General features: G+C 35.1%; 1 protein-coding gene across 2 annotated transcripts in view; it reads left to right on the top strand.

Annotated features, from left to right (window-relative positions):
• LOC135849255 (lachesin-like) overlaps positions 1-18,338 on the top strand; it is a 260,218-nt gene that overhangs the window by 141,090 nt on the left and 100,790 nt on the right. For both annotated transcript variants that reach the window (XM_065369608.1, XM_065369607.1), the window contains exon 2: positions 7,799-7,905. In XM_065369608.1, the coding sequence (XP_065225680.1) occupies positions 7,799-7,905 (107 nt within the window). The remainder of the gene's footprint in view (positions 1-7,798; positions 7,906-18,338) is intronic.

The following is an 18,338-nucleotide window of genomic DNA, read 5'->3' as shown; positions in this document are numbered from 1 at the left end:
ATTATATACATGCAGGTGCTTTAACCTTCCCTGCCATCTCTCCCAACGTTAAAATTATTCTATAAGGACTTCTTAGTTCTTTACGATTTGTATGTGTAGTTTCAGAGCTGAAAAAGTCAACGTAAAAAATCAGAAATCACCAAAAACGATCGATTTTGAATTTTTAAAAATTTGCCAAAAATCGAAAAATCATTTTGGGAATCAGAAATTTTAGTTATGGATGGTTCAGTAGGAGTTCTTTCGTTGAATTACGATTCAGTCATACAGTCTCTTTCAACCTCCTGATCGCACGAAATTTCATTATAGGACTCCAGTGCTACACCCATAATCTGTCTCTAATCCTGATATGCGATACACCAGTACGTATTTTGCCCTCAAGTTCAACGTTTTCGCCATCCATTAAATCGAGGAAAAGAGAATTCTCGTTGGCTTGAGCAAGGCTGGAGGAGGCGGTGCAGCGGTGACACGTTCACTAATTACGGTAATTTTTCGTTATTAACCAGACTTACTGTACCATCAAGGGAAAAGGTACCGAGACGACGAATTGACCGGGCACGGCGAATACGGGGGTGGGGGAGGGAGGGAGGGGCAGGGGGTATTACAGCGAACGACGGGGAAAAAAGCGCGCCCACGACTTTTAATATAATTCAAACAAATGCTTCTAAATTCGAGAAAAAGAGAAAAGTGAGAGATAAATGGTAAATATGTTCATTTGATAAATGAGCCGGCTGCAGCGTCGGCAGCTCGACTCGACGCGAACTCGAAAATCTCCGCGTACAGGGCGCTCTCGCTGCTCGATGCTCGGCGGCAACTACGCGGGCATAATGTGCGCCAAGTGGCGGGATTAGTAAAACACGAAAAGAAGAAAAGAAAACAATTGTACAAAGAGATTAATGTATGAGTAGTTGTCAACGTGTACGCGGCTGCAGGATGCACGCTTTCTTTCTTTTTATTATTAATAACGGTTTCATTAAGGTTGCTTTTGTAATCCGCTCGGCCCGCGCGTCCCATACGTATCTTTTAGCCGAAAAAATTGACTCATTTTTCATGCAAAAATACACTGCCATATTTTATATTTTTATGCACAAAAAAAACACAGTAGAGTAGTAAAAAAAACAACAAACCAACGTTGTATCGAGTGAGAAAGAGAGAGAGAGAAAAAAAAGGCGAGAAAAATACCCAACTGACGACGCAACCTGCAAAGGAGTGAAAAAAAATCTCCAAAACGTTTAAAAACTAGGTATATTTCGCCTTCTCGCGTTTCATTTCCACCATTCCCACCAACAGCAGCAGCAGTTGTTGTTTACCACCCCCGCACACCTCTTACACTTCTTATTTAACACAACACGCGAAAATTACTAGTCGTCGTTTTCGAATACACACTAAATTATTATATTATTTTATATTTCGTCGAATACTACAAACTACGACTTGGAGGAGTACGGCGACGATGATGACGATGACGATGCGGCCGCCACAGCCGCACAAGAAAGCTACACGCAGACGAATACACGACTGCGATTTAATTAATTTCACGTTTAATTAAATTCGTCGTTAGTCGAAATGTTAAAAGCGTCGCGTTACGAATTACTAAAATCTAACACCAAAAAGCAAGCGTTTATATCTTTATTGAAAATAAAAGGCTTCCGAAGCGTTCGAGTTGGTTTTCTTCGCGAGCAGCTACAACGCCTTTGGGAATGCCATCGTCGTCGTCGAGTTGATTGCATTCGTCGACAACGCTAGGCGAAGCTGTGCCCTCGATGATGCCAGAGAGGAGAAGAGGTCGTTGCAAATGGAGTCGGCCAAGTGCTACGTGCGGACACTGGCACTAAATCACGACCAGCGCGATGCACCAGCTGGATGAAGTATCGGTGCTTCGTCCAGCCAACTAAATCATTTTTCACCGCCGACATTTTATTACAATTTGACTTGTATCAAGTTCACGCTGCGCTGGAGTCGTGTTCTGAAAAAATACGCAAGCTGGAGTGCATGTTTTGGCCGAATTTTCTCGTGATAATGACGCAGACTACGTGGGTTTTGAAAATTGCGCAAGTCTGGGTACTGGTCCCATGAGTGGTGAGAAAGTTAAATTCAAGGTAAATCAGTAGGATAGATCGCAAAAAAAGCTATACGAATTTTGACCAAATTTTGCGGAAGACTTTTAGGCAATTGATTGTGAAAAAAGTACGACTTTTTGATATTTTCTGCAAAAAAAAAAACAAAAAAAAAACAGAATTTGTGATGAGCAGATATGCCCTGATTGCCTTAGTAGTTATTAGCGTAATTCCTCTATGAGCGTGGGTTATTGTACTCATCCTGTGGGAGGAGCAATAATCTACGTAATGTACTCGCGATCCGAGCCTCGTTGCAAGGATTGTGATGCTAGAAAAATCACTTGGTCCAGGACACTCGAGCTCTCCGGATCAACATCAGTCGCGACAAATGTGTACAAGGCTGGTATGGCTCGTTTCATACTCCCTATTTTTTAATATACCCATCTCTGGATGGTATCTTTGATTTCTTTCTATAACACGATACTTTGTTAATTTCCTCGTAAGATCGCGGTACTTTTTGGCTCATCCCTGATCAATCTGAACAACAGGGATGATAACCCTACAAAAGCGGATCTACTAACCATACCTGCCAATGCGACTAGTATTGGGGTCACCAGGGAGAGGCAAGCAATGTGTACTGTATAACTATATGTATCTTCATCATCTAAGGTAAATTGTTTAATTCTTTTACTGGGGTTGCATTCACCCTTACATAGTGCCATCAAGGAAGTATGGGGATGACGTTATAAATGTCATCTGAATACTTTTCCTTGTTTTTACATTACGAAGTATACTATTGCCGAGTATGCTGTATTCACACTAGTGTTGTCTACCCTGCTTTTTAATTAATCCAATATTCCGAATGCTAGGTGATGATGTGTTAATCACCTCAGCATTCAAAATGGAAAGAATACAACTACATCATATTCCGTATTCTTTCATTTACAATCACTTTATAATAAGTTGCCCGGTTTTCCTGTGAACGTTTTACATCACCTACTTGCAGAGTCAGAAGATAGGTAGTTTGTACTGGGTGCCTAGAAATATCGGGTACCCCAAAGCAAGTTTTTCATTAAAAATATATGTTGGCAATGTGAAATAGATGCATATGATTGGTGGAATGTTATCTCTCCAGTCCAACAACCAATCATGTGCTATCATTATTATTATTCACTGTGACCAACCAAAGTATTTAGCAGAAAACTTTTTTAGGGGTACCCGATGTTTCTGGGCACCCTGTATTGTGTACCTATCTCACACACAGATTAATAAGTTTACTTGTAATTAGTTGGTATAATATGCTCAATTACTTGTTTTACACTAACAACTGTAAATAAAAACCATAAGTAATTGGTACGAGAAGGCTTTCTTTATTTATAAGGTGCACCGGGGGAAGTTGGAATTCGGGGTAAGTTAGAAAACTTGCTCTAGCGCCTAGAGGTTTATATCTGGCGAAGTGCCACTAAAGGTGACTTGAGGGTACTACCCCTACTTCATCACGGCATAAAAATTTTCGCGATTCAGTTTCATTTTAGATGTCTTTGGTTCAATTGTATTTTGTTGTTGTTTTGAACTTATTTTGAATTTGGTCTAAAATACAGACTTTCTATTTCTTAGTTTTTTGCATATAGCGGACGAACCGTGCGTCCTAGTGAAAATCTGATGAGAGTAATCTCAAAGAGAATTAAATTCTCTACAATTTTGTTCTTATGCAATTTTTCTAGGACGCTCGGTTTGTGATCTACGCCTCTGCAAAGTTTAGCCTGTTCTGACTTACCCCAATTGGGGGAAGTCAGAACAGTTTATATTTTATTCCACTGAGCGAAAGCTACTGTGTCAATCGCGCTCAAATTTTTACCATAGGTTAACAACCCTTATAGGAACCTACATAATAAATTTGATCCATATTGGTTCATTAGAAGGGGAGTTACAGCTGGTCAAAGTTGAAATTGCGAAAAATTATTCTGACTTGCCCCGGTGCACTTTAGTACATATATGTAGTAACTTCTCACTGTGTACATTGAGGTAGAAAGGATTGCCTATTCTAGAGCTAGCGAGGTGTTTATTTGGAAAATGTTCCTTCTCAATGGAAAATTTCTCAGAAAACCACCTCAGGAGAAAATTATCATAATCCATTCTTCTAGCAGTCCCATCTAACCCTTTGGCATCTAACCCCACTGTTACAAATTTCTGGCCAATTTTTGAAAAAACGATAATTTTCACAGTTTTTGGCAAAAATCAAGACTTAAATTAGTTTCAACAAAAAGCAGGACTTCTTGGAAATCCTTGGCAGGTTTACTTTGAGTAATTTGGGGGGGAGATTGAGATTTCTTGGAGTTTTTTTGCTAGAAAGCGGCAATTTTTAGACATTTTTGGCATAAAATGAAACTATGTGGCAATTATGACAAAAGTCAAGATCATAAGGCTGCAAGATAATTTATGTTGGTAAATTATGGTGGTATTTTACCATATTTTACAGTATTTTACCAGCCCGTAAGTTACCAAAAACAAAATTGAACACTTTTTTCCAACTTTTCCTTCATAAATTTCCAAATTTGCATGGAAATTTATAATTTGAAAGTTGACAAAAATTTTCCCTATAAATTTTCAAAAAATTCCCATGGAAAATTTCCTATAATCTCTAATAACACCTAAAACAGATGAAAATTTACTATAGGGGCAGGTCAGAAGTTCAGAACTTCAAAGTCAAACTACAAAAAATTCTTCACATTGAAATTGGTAAAATACAGTAAAATACCGTATTTTACCAGCAAATGAATTACGGTAATTTAACAGCCCTGGTCAAGATTTTTGGCTCTTTTTGGGAGAAAACGAAGAATTGAAAACGTTATTTTTCTTTGGTTTAGTAACTTACTGGATTGTTTATTTTCTTTTAAAAAGGGATCAAAAGAAAAGAGTAAAAAATTATGTTTTTCATCCCCTCTATCAGCAATTACTTAGGATGGAAAATTTCTTAAATGAAATGGAATTCGTAGTTTTATCAAGAAAAATTAGAAAAGTAACGCGGATGCCAGCAGAAAAATTACCCATTACCTCGGTTCCTAAAATGTAACGTTTCAAGTACTTCAGACAGAGCATGAAGAGCATGTTAATAAAATTGCCTAATCGGTTCGCTGTAAATACGAATAAACTATATATGTACCTAATTATTAATTTCATAAATTACCTAGGTACATAATAGTATCTACATTAAAATAAGTATTTTTTTTATGGGGTTAAGACAACAACAACAAAAAATTCTCGAAGGTGAATGAAAATTAACCATCTTATTTCACATTGACCTTTCAATTTTTTTCCCTCAAAAAATTATTTCAAATTCTTCCATTTCACTCAAATTTTTTCAAAAGTTCCCCTCGATGATTTAGGAAAGGAGCCGTAGATGGCAATCTTAGAGAAAAAGGGTAAAAATTTTGATCTTTCAAAAAAAAAATCAAAAGTAAATTGGCGGATTGATTATTATTTGTTTCAAGTTCCAACGTCACGTTGGTGTATTTTTTCGACCCACCCTCTCTACCTCTCCTCCCGAGCCCTTGAAAATGGCTCAAATAAGTACTAAAGCCCAATTTTTTCACCCTCTTAATTTAATTCAGATAGGTACCTACTATTTCATCATAAAAAAATCCATAATTGGAAAAAAATTGAGATGAACAAAATCGAAGGATATGAAATTTTCCATCAGCAGAGCTTAGTTCTATTTTTCCAAAATACTTTGTTTTTGAGATATTTTGATCAAAAGTCAAGACGTTCATTCGAGATAAAAATAAATTCCTCGTTTCGAGACAAAACACTTCCATCAAAAATACTCGACTCACATATTTTAGCACAACTAGACCAACCCATCGCTGGAAAATTTCAAGCATTTACAAAATTCATCTACTTGATAAATTTTTCCGGCAATTAAATTTTTCAATTTTTAAACCACTTCTTTACAACATCTCAAAAGTTTTTTCTCAAAAAGATCGAGGTAAAAAAAAGTAGAAAATTTTCAATAAAAATTGGCTAAACGAAACCATTAATGCATAAATTTCCTGTACGTAAAATTTACCTATCAATTTTCCAACCGCTTAGTTCTGATAAAAGTTACATATGGCTTTAAAAAAAAAAAAAAAAACTCCGCTGAGGAAAAATAAAATAAAATAAAAATCCAAACCTCGATAAAAATTTACTTATGCAAAGATGAACACCGCAAGGTGATTCGATAACGCACCCGTACGTATAATATCGCTCCAAGATGCCAACTCAATGCATATCTTTTTCTACCCAAACGACGAAATAAATTTAATGAAAAACCTTTCAAAACAAAAATTAAATTTAAAACCGCACAAAGTCAACAAGCACGCGATATTAAGCTTTTTGAAACTTGACAATCTTTATTGATTTTTCATACGTAAAAAAATCTGTTAACCGTACATAAGCTTTGATTATTTAACTAAAAAAAAAAACCTTCTACGTGCAGTATGGAAAGGTCAAAGCGGTAAATTCGAATCAGATATAAACCCCTCTAAATTAAAAGTAGATTTTGATTTTAAAAGGTACGCGTATATAGAAATAATATATCTATAGATGAAACACAAAACAAAACAAAAACAAAGCTATACATCTTGCTTACGCACGTCAAATAAAAAGAATGTACTAAGAGTATTCTGTTACATAAACTCATACAAGCCCCCACATATATGTTAGGATACAGCAAGAGGAAGAAAAACAAATACCAACTGAAGGAAAACAAAACTCAAATGATACGACGGAAGTAAGAAAATAAATCGGAAGGAAAATCACTTGTCCATTTCCTAAGCTTAAACGAAAAGGACTTTTGCAACCCGTTCGGATTTTAATTTTTTTTTCCTCTCTATTTCGTGGTAGTTCTTTTTTTTTATGTGTTTCGACGAAATAACCGAACAACATGGCAATCGAATATAAAGTATATCTTCCACTTCCCTTGCTCTTTTTTTTTTTTACATAAAGCTATACAAAATGCTCATAATTTAATACAAACAGGGGAATAGGGGCGTGTATCGATTAAACGAAGTACAGTTTTGAAATGAAAGAGAATTTTCGTAATGAATTTAGGTATAATTGGGATACTCGAATATTTTTCGAATTTTCGAATTTTTCTGATTTCATCATTCTGGACACGTTTGAAGGGATTATTTGAGGAGTGAATTTTGTCAGAGAAAGACGAGTAAAGTGTCAAAATATTGATTTAAGGAACTTGAATCAATTTCCAATTGCACTAAAAAATTCTTCATAAATGACACGAAGTATGTAGGTAGGTAGATAGGTAGGTAGGTATAGGTAATCAGGTATTTCTTACCTACCAGTTCGATAAATTTTGTAAATTGATAACGACATCAGATTGAGATTCTTTTCCAAATAAACGAGCCTTTTCATAGACAGAAATATATTTCGAAATAAGAAAAAGGTCCCTTACATGACTATAATCTGTTGGCATCAATCGGTCGCTAACAAAAGGCATTCATCTTTCAGAATAACGAATCAAATTAAATTCAATTATTGAACCATGAAACAGGTAGTTTCTTGTTAAAAATCACTGGTACGTTTCGGATGAACGACCTATAACTCGAAGTAGATATATCTCCGTTCACCCTTGCCCCTTCTACGTTGGGTAGACTATCCCTTAGATATACGTACCTCTACGTAGGTAGTGTACTTGTTATTTCGGCCAATTCGTGTACGAAAACTAATAATTTTATATTTTTCAGGTCTAACAGAACAGCCCAGATTTGCCGAGCCTATACCAAATGTAACCGTAGCATTGGGTCGAGATGCATCTTTACCCTGCGTAGTCAATAATTTAGGAACATATAAGGTAAGTAAAACAACAACCCTTCAATTCGACCGTGAAATTTTTTCGTATCGAATAAAAAAATGGCGAATAAATATACACCTCGTACTCGTAATTTACGTGTTTTTCCACACCACCGCCAACGATACCGTTGGCGTGAAAATTGAAAGCAATATTTTCAAATTTCTTTCGTCTTCTTTCTTTATAAGTATTTCTTCGACGACAAATTAATTTCGCGATTTTAGTAGGTAAATCTTCATTTTCGCTCGCCCAAGTAACTTTTTAATTTCCAATGCTTTATACTCTTATTCATGCAACACAAACGAAATACACAGTGTAGCTTTGTGTATACCTATATAGAAACTTCGCCAACATTTTCTTCGCCCAGATACCATTTCCGATGAATTTTAATTTCGAATATTTCACCACGAGTTGTTTTTTCAGCGATGCGGTATGTTTCAAACATCAATTGAAACTTTTTTTTTCAGTCTCCTTGGGAGAAAAAAATTCTCAACGTATTTCCTCGATTTGCTATATTTGGTGAGGGGAAAAAAGGGAAGGAAACTGTATTGTAATGAAGGATATGGAGAACAAAAGAAAATCTTGGCTTTTGGTTGTTTTCCTTCTCGTTTTTTTTTCGTGAAAATTTTCGAGTACCTAGGTACTTCTTTAAAAAAGTATTTTTAAACCGTTGTGAGTCATTACCTGCACACTTTTATGTTGATTTTCTCATTTCTGATGTAACTGCGACAATTCCACGTTAACGACCAGCTTACGTACGTGAATTTGTGAACTATACTTAATTCTATTGAAAATACGCGAAACTATAGTTCCACGAAATAATTTCAATAGTCAAAGAGAAAAGCAAATATAAACTTTATATTTGGATAAAAGAAACAAAAAAAATGTATACAGTTGACCAGACACTCTTGACCGAATATACTCGTAACTTCACCTTCATATCTTCATAATTATGAAGAAATTCTACGAAAAAAAATCCTATAATAGCGAAAATCATCTCATGAGAAAAAAGAAACGGAGTGAAAAATGTGAGAAGTTCATTATTTCATGAATCTTGCATTTAAATTGGCAAGATCCAGAATTCTCTAGTTTTGGTGACTGATTGAAGAGGGGAAGAGGGGGAGAAGGAAACAACGATCTCAAAACACGTATGGGGAAGATAAGAGGAGACTTCTCGGTCTTTGAATCGTGAGCCTGCCAGGACGTGTACTGTAATTTACTCCAAAAAGCAGAAAATTTAGTAGGTACTAAAAAATATTCATCCAGTTCTTAATCAATCATAAAGAAAGGTGTTGCTTTGAAAATTTTGTAAATTTCCAGTTTTTTGAGATTTTCAGTCCGTTTAGCTGTCTAAGGCCGTTTGTATCTGCCTGTCTGATGTCTCAAGGTTATTGACCTGTCTGTTTGACATCTCAAGGCCGTCTATCTGCCTGTCTGGCCTCATGAGGTTGCCCATGTGCCTATCCGGCTGTCCAAAGTCGTCTGTCTGCATGGTTGGCCCCTTCTCAAGTTCATTGACCTTTCCGTAATACTTCCAGAGGTCATTGGCCTTTCTGTCTGGACTTGCAAGGTCATTGACCCGTCTGTATGGCTTTCCAAGGTCGATTGTCTGTCTAAAATTAAGTAGGTAATAATTTTGAAAAATATTTTAAAATGAGAATAAATTTTTTCGCTCATTGAACTTGGAAGCTTTGAATTCTTGGAACATAATGATGATGGTGAAATGTCAAACTAGTATCCTAATTGTGAAATTTGAAATTTGATCCACATGAAAATAATATTTATTGGAAGTTGAAAAGAGCTCTATGATATGTTTTCATCCTCTGATAAATATTTTTTTATGCAACCAACAAAATATTTTTTTTTCGGTACCAAATTCCGCAATTTTTTGAGTATTATTATAAAAATTTGAAGAAGAATTGTGTGAAAAACTTGAATTATACATTTCAATAAAAAATACAAAAAAACAATTTTTCGCTAAAAATTTAAAAAATTGGATTTTGATGGTTTTCAATTTTGAAAATTTTTTTAAAGACCCACAATTCACAAATTTTTTTTTTCATTTTTTGGTCATTTGACTATTGAATATCAAAGTAATACTCCGACAAATACAAATATTGTGCAAAACATACAAAACATCAATGTTTCAAAAAAGTGACCTCAAATTTCGCAATTACCTACCCTAGGCAGGGGTGAATACGAAATGAAAAATATTAAAAATTGAATGGATTCACATTCTAATTTGGAAAATTATTTAGTAGTCTCATTTCGATATATCTTGTACAAAATACTCCACAATAAGTACCCTAAAAGTTTCATACAGATTGGTTGGTTACTTTTTGAGTAATACATACATCGTCAAAATAAACCTTACTTTTTTCGTTTCAACATTCACATCCCTACTGCAACATAAATAAAAAATTCAAAAGAATTTTTCATTGAATTTTTTCAAAAAATATGGAATACTCACTTACTTTTTCACATTTTCTCATTAAATTAATGTGCCTTTACTGCTACAAGGGCCAGAGGCACAGTAGGTAAAAAGGTTACAGTTGTGTTCTCCGCTGAAGTGTAGGAATTTAAATACGTATGCTGGCAATGGTCTCTAGGTCGTCATCACATAGAATCTTTGATAATGTGTTTTTGGTAACTTGAACTTATTTTCTAATTCACGATATTTCAGACAGTCAATTAAAATGATTGTGATGGTTGGTGATTTTGGACAGAAAATATGGTACTTAGATAATGGAGAAGGGATTTTTTCAAGGAGATGGGTATGTGTGAGTTTTGAGTGTCCAATACGCATTATATGCAGAACTGTTTCCTCTTGGCATTTATTTTTTAGGAGGTGGGCCAGAATTTAAATGAAGGTTTAATGGGTCTGAGTTTATTAGATGAGTTGATGCGATTCCAATTATTGGACCATTCTGAGCATATAAGTGGTTGTTCACAACAATTTTGAAGTTAGCACTATGGACTGGTATGTTGGTACTGGTTAAAGTGAGGCATGATGCTTCAATAAATTCAGAACTGTGGGACCAAAACGATTTTGGAATTGCATTTCGGTTTCAGGCTTGAAATTTTTTCATTTCAGGATTGGATTCGTTTCGGGATTTGCTCTTCTAAATTTTCATTTTGGTTTCGGGATTTGTTTTGGGATTGAAAAAATTGTTTTAGTTCAGGGTTGAATTGGTTATGGTTTTGGGATTTCTATTTCAACCAATTTTAAACCCAAATCGACTAATTGACCCTGCAAGGGTTTAAAAAATGGGCGGGTTTGACGTGAAAAATCCAATGGTGTAATAAGTTTAACGTTTTAAATGCATATTTTGCTTAATTTGTCCAGTAATTTTTATTATAATCTGAATGATTGATGATAAATGATATGAAATGACCATTTACCTATCAAAATAAAATCGCCAAAAAAAAAGGCAAAAATTGAAATCCCGAACCTGAAACGATTTTGTTTCAGTTCTGGGATTGTTTCGGGTTCAAAATTATATCGGTTCCAGGATTTTCTCAGTTTCGGGATCAAGAAAAATAACGATTTCGGTTTTGGGATTTGTTTTGGGATTGGATTTGAATCGGGATTTAATCGGTTCTGGTTTCGGGATCGTTTTGGTCCCACAGCTCTACTGCTTCTTTTGCCATTTTGTCAACTGATTCGTTTCCTTTGATGTCTTTATGCCCTGGAATCCATGCCATTGTAACCTGACTGCAAGGAAGCGTGGTTAAAAAGGATATTATTTCTTTAGCCGAAAGATGTTGAGAATTGATGATGCGGATTCAATAGGCAAAGAAGTGCACTAGCTGAGTTGAGTAAGAATGAGATATTTATTTTGCATGCTTTTGAAGTTTGTTGAACTGCTAATTTGATTGCAAATAATTCAGCAGAGAGAATTGAGTAGAATGATGGTAAAGAATATCAAATGACATTTAACTTGTCACTGAGCACTGCACATCCAACAAATGAGCCATATTTTGATCCGTCTGTGAATATTTTAACACAATTTCGGTAATTAAGTAAGTATGTATCAATTATTCTTGATAAGCTCTTTTATAAAATCATTGAATTGTTTTTTCCAAAATTTTCAAGAAAACCTATCAATTTTCTTCCAAGTTTTCAAGAGCCTGACATAATGTCAGAAAATCAACTGAATTTTTTTTTTCAAGTTGATAGCAAAAGTCGACATGACGCGGAGCAGTGTCGCCCAAATTTTGGAATGACCACTCGCACAAAAAACATATCCATGTTTAAAATGTAGGAATAGGAAAAAATTGATTTTGTTGAATCAATTTTTTGGGACAGATAATTTGACGGTCAATTTTTTGATAAAATCGACAATCAACTGGCAGAACTGACTTTTCTTCAAACAATCGACATTACTAAAGTGAACCAAATTTTGTCGATGATAACAAAAGTTGGTGAAAACTACCAACAAATCAAGTTGATATAAGAGCAGCACAGCAGAAAATTGATTCAATTTGACTTGTCCAGATCTGGTTAAATCTAAGTAACCAGATGGAAGTTTTTATTGAATTTTAGAGCTGTTGAGACCAGAACAGATCCAATAGGAAAGATCTGATTGCATATTGTCAGCTCAGAATAGATCTATGTAATCAGATCTGATCTAATCCTATGGGGGAGACCTATTCAATTACGTATATCTGACCAATGCAAATCAGATGAACGTTTTAATTAGATTAGATCAGAAAAGACTTGATTGGATGTTATCGCTTTAGATCCAAATAGATCTGACCAGATCCAATCACATCACAGTTTTGGTGAGATTATATCTGTTCAGACCTGATCATATCCAATCATTTTCCCCTGGGTGGTCTTATATTCTTAAAAATATTATTTAAAATTTTTATAAAGAGAATCAACTAATTTGTTTGTTTTTTTTTTGAAAAATTGAAAAAAACGATGTTTATGAAAATTTAACAAAAAATGCATGACTGGTGTCAGTTGTCAAAAAAAATTCGACATCTGACAAATAAACTAAAAAATGTTAACATCTTTCATCTCCTGCACTCATTTTATGTGAAAGTGATATGTATTGTATATAACGAGATTTTTACAAATTAGTCAATCAAACAATGAAAACGTACCTACATTAAAAAATATGGCACCATGTAAAGTGTAAAAACAGGATAAGTACAGTAAGTATAGTAAGTACCTAAGTGGTAGATATATATTTTTAAATTGCATACGCGATTAATTATTCAAAAGCGCACTTATACGGCGATAAACATGAAATACGCGGCCATAAACGTTACTTTTTAATAACCGAAACGTTTCACGTGTAGGGCATTGCAATTTCACGCGTTCGGTTTTATACAGAGAGAGCAAGGGTTACTACTATTTTGTCATGAAGAGCGAAACAACCGCACGTAATTGGACGTTTATGATGTAGGTTTACATAACATTTGGCGAGAGCCAACGTACCAGTGCAGGGTTACCTTTCATTTAACGAAGCCAATGCTCTACGTTCGAATGTATCTACTCGTATATAGAAATTTAACTATCGAGCAATGTAAAAATTAACCGTTTTATTGTAAGGGTGCAAGTTTGTTTTTACCGCCGTTTTTTTTTTAAAGAAAAAAAAGAACGAACACGAGGAAAACGTCAATGTGTCAAATGTACGTATCAAAGACGAGGAAGTATATACACAAGTCTCTGAGATGTGTGATGGGGCATGAAATACGTAGGTATATTAATCTCGACGATCAAAGTTGGACGAGATTCAGAACAAGGCATAGGAAAGTCGAAGGGAGAAAGAGAGTTTTCGAATTGAAAGCAGACTAAGGCAAAAAACCTCTCAAGACTCATCGGTTGACATTCGGTTAATACACAGAGAGAATGGTCAATTTGTGTACATCGTCGATTAAACGTTCATTTTCCTTACCCGTGTAATAGACCGTGTAGATTGTGTAGCAAAGGTTCATACTGCAGCGACGAGGTACGATATTGTACATCTGTATTGTGTCTCTGTGTACCTACCTACCTACCCTTTCGATATACCTATATGCGGTGGTGGTTTCTAATGAATAGTCGTTGCAATCACCGTATCACCACCAGTGAGCTAGCTCAAGTTTAAACATCAATAGACTGGCAAGCCTTTTATTGCGACCTACTCGCCAATTCAACCGGAAAGACATCAAACCGCTGTATTTCTCTTTATTTCTAAAAACAATAAATACGGAAACTTTGCCGGTTACTTGAAAATAAAATTAAACTTGCGAGATAAATCGCTGCTGGTTTGGTTTTTTCTTTTTTCCCTTCCACTCTTTTATCACACCGAGTGGTGTTCTTTTCCCTTTATATTTGTATAATGCACCGGCGTGGCTTCTGCGTTTATATGCATCGAGCTTTGCGAAAAGAATCAAAGAAATAGGTAATGAAATACCCTACCTATACGAGTACATGGTGTTTTCAAAAGAAGGCTGAATTTCATCAATATATATATATACCTACTCGTACGTAAAACCGCGATCTATTTTTTCTTTTTCGTTATATCAGATGCAATTTGGATTTGGCTGGCGTTTTTGAAATTCGATGTCATCGGCATATGCTGCACATACCGAAGTAGTAATAATAAAGAATGAACGACCGCCTCGATAATGTTGATTCTGTACGAGTAAAGGGGAACGAAGGACCGACGCGACGTGGACGCGACACCGACCCGTAGCACGTTTTTAATTTCATTTCTAGCTCGTCGTTCTATTGTTTTAGCCATGTTGGCAGATTTTTTTCCCTACAAGTGATTCGTAATTTATAAAGTGCCGGCTCGACTGGAAGTATGCGTGTAAAATGTGTTCTTGGAGTCGTTGTCGAGTCGAGTTAATTACGGAAAAATACGATTTTCAGATGTCTAGCGTTGGCCGGATGACATTTGATAAAATATGTCGTCGTACTCAGCCAATTTATACGATAAAAGGAGGAATTAATTTGTTTCGAAGGATGGGATGGTGGATGGTGTATGCTCAGTATGCTGGGATTTTCTTTTCGTGATTGATGCGGGAAACAAAATCGTGAAATTGGCGGGAAAACATTTTTATACAACTGGCGTAGGTACTGGAACACATAAGCCGTGAAAAATGGGAAGGGGAGGAGGAGAAGTTTTGATTACACATACTTACATTCAAAAATCATTAAAATTAAAAGCAGTGATTTTCATTGCCAGATTTGAATGATAAATCCGTGAAACTAAAACCAACTCTTAAAAGAAAATTATCTGAACTGATGAGAAAATCTGGGTCTAAACAAAGCTACTTACATCAAATGAGCAGACAAAAATACTCCACCAATCAGAATTTTCAGTTGCTTAGTTGCTTAAGTCTATTTCTCGAATTTTGGGATTTAGAAAATCTTTGGACCAAAATTTTAATCGGGTTGAATATCTTTTTGACATTGTCATGTTTTTTGAGCCGAGAGTCTACCAAAAATTCTCAAGTCCAAAACCTGTTCGATTCTGAATTTTAAGACGCTGTTGAGTAAAAATTCTTGAATTCTTCACGTCATGTCTGAGACTTTTAAAAACTTGGAAAAAATCACGATGAATTCTTGACATCATGTCGGGCTTTTATGACCAATTTCTGACGTTTTCTTTTTCTTTCTTTTTTTTTTAAGTTTGGCTTTTACAAATTTGAAAAACTTTGAAAAAATTACTAAATTGCTAAAATTGTATCTAACTTTAGAAAATGACTTTCTGACATTTTGTCAGACTTCATTTTCACTTGAAATTATGTCAACTTGAGCAAAAAACATATCCATGATTTGAAACTTCCTTTGAATGCTTATAAATTATAATACTTCTTAAAAAATTGAAACTTTGGAAAAGAGCACACCATCTTGAGGAGGAGAAGTACGAAGAGTTGAAGAACTAACAAGTACCTTATGAGTTTCATTTAAAATAACAGAAAATGAGACAGGAGGGATGGGGGGGTTGAAAATTTTATAAGTTGTTTTCATCAAATTTTCACATTACCAAAGAAAAAATGAAAAAAAAATACACATAAAGAAGAAATTGAAAGCAAAATTTACACGTTTAAAATTGAAAAATGCAAAACCAAAACAATTGTTTCAGATGTACAAATTTTTAGAGGAAAGGAGCACGATTTCTTTTTTTTTTTGAAATCAAAATTCTGAAAAAAAGAGATAATAAACATACATTTATACCTACCTATGCTTAAAAAAATGGATAATTGAAGACTACAGTGAGAGAAGAAATGTAACATTTTCTGACTAATTTTTTTTGGGCTGAAATACTTTAATTTACAAAAGGCAGAAGAATCGACAATTTCAAAATTTGATTCAAAAGTTTTATAAAGCAACACTTTTTGGAGAACACCTTTTGGAGAAATTTACTCACATCCCCCCTTAAAGAAAAGACAAAATCAGAATAGCAGGACACATCAACGAAAATCAGGATAAGCAAGACTGCTGGATGGACGTCCTTTGACACGATTTCTCTACTCGAATGTTCAGCATCTTAAAAACATTTCTTAGTCGGGGGGGGGGGGGCACGTACATTCGATGAAATTTTGGGAAATTTCAAATTTCAAAAGACGACTTCAGGTGAGTTGAAGTAATTTTGTGGCCTCCGGTGACTTTTTGAAAGGTTTCATGGCGTTTTTAGGAGAATTGAAATTTCGAAAAAGTAGCTGGAAGCTTCAAAACCACTTGGAACCTGCACCATACAGTCGACTTTATATTATTGTATTTGAAATTAATTTGCAGAGTAAATTTCGGAATGCTAATCCCATTTGATGAAATTTTGGGGGAATTTCGAGTTTCAAAAATCTGCTGGAGGCTCCAGTAATTTTCAAAAAATCGCTGGATGCTCCAAAACGTCTTGAAATTCACCTGCAGTCGACTTCATAGTGTTTTGAAATTATTTTTCAGAATTAATTTCGGCTTCCAACTCCATTTGATGAAATTTTGTGGGAATTTCGAGCTTCAAAAATTTATTGGAGGCTCCAGTAATTTTCAAAAAATCGCTGGAGGCTCCAAAACGACTTGAAATTCACCTGCAGTCAACTTCATAGCGTATTGAAATTAGTTTGCAGAATTAATTTTGGCTTTCCAACTTCATTTGATGAAATTTTAGGGATATTTCGAAGCTCAAAAATCTACTGGAGGCTCCAGTAATTTTCAAAAAATCGCTGGAGGCTCCAAAACGACTTGAAATTCACCTGCAGTCGACTTCATAGCGTATTGAAATTAGTTTGCAGAATTAATTTTGGCTTTCCAACTTCATTTGATGAAATTTTAGGGAAATTTCGAAGCTCAAAAATCTACTGGAGGCTCCAGTAATTTTCAAAAAATCGCTGGAGGCTCCAAAACGACTTGAAATTCACCTGCAGTCGACTTCATAACGTATTGAAATTAGTTTGCAGAATTAATTTCGGCTTTCCAACTCCATTTCGAGTTTCAAAAATCTACTGGAGGCTCCAGTAATTTTAAAAAAATCGCTGGAGGCTCCAAAACGACTTGAAATTCACCTGCAGTCGACTTCATAGCGTATTGAAATTAGTTTGCAGAATTAATTTCGGCTTTCCAACTCCATTTGATGAAATTTTGTGGGAATTTCGAGTTTCAAAAATCTGCTGGAGGCTTCAGAACTGCTCAAAACGGTTTGAAACAGTTTCCAATAGATTTCGCAAGTCGAAAATAGGATATATTCCAAATTTCAGCTTTCTTGGTCAATTTGGTAAAATTTTTATTTTTCCCTCATTTTTAAACTTTTGATTTTCAAAAATTCACCCAAAATCGAAAAAAGCACTTTAGCACTGAATTTTGACAGGTGATAACTTTTTGCCTGCTCTTTCGATCTATCTTTGTACGGTTCAAAAAATTTCGTGCAAGTCCTATGTTGGAACGCAAAATCTGCGATTTCGGCTGACATGTCAATCAAAATGGCCACCATTTTGTATGTAAGGCCACTTTTTTTTAGGACAAGGGCCAGAAAAGTTCCTTAGAACTCCCCCTTTAAGAAAAAAGTTGTACTGGAAGATCAACGGGGGTTCAATAGATCCTTATGCGGGCCCCCCGACTATCTAGAAAGTTTTCCAATTCCTGGATTCCCACAATTTTTTCATTGATTTTTCGTCAGGTAGGTCAGCACAAAAATAATGGGTGCAAAGTCTCTCTCAAAAAAAAAATCAAGTCTTCCTATAATGTATTAAGATAGGAACTAGCCTGAAAGATTCATAGTCCACTTCGGCCTAATTGTGTTAATGAGCAAAATGATTCAAATCATTAGTCGTTTTCATAGACATAAAAGCCAGATTTTTTGCTTCAAATCTCTCTTGTTCCTGACAGTTTGATTCCGCAATCGAGTTCGATTATGAATGCTTGGAGATTGGACAAGAACCAGCAGCTAAAACTTTTGCATTTTGTTCACCAAGATTGTGAAATTTTATCTCAAATC

Source organism: Planococcus citri, chromosome 5 (assembly GCF_950023065.1).
Source record: "Planococcus citri chromosome 5, ihPlaCitr1.1, whole genome shotgun sequence".
NCBI classification, from domain to species: Eukaryota; Metazoa; Arthropoda; class Insecta; order Hemiptera; family Pseudococcidae; genus Planococcus; species Planococcus citri.
The sequence above is the reverse complement of the archived record's forward strand: the minus strand, read 5'-3'. Positions and strand labels throughout refer to the sequence as shown.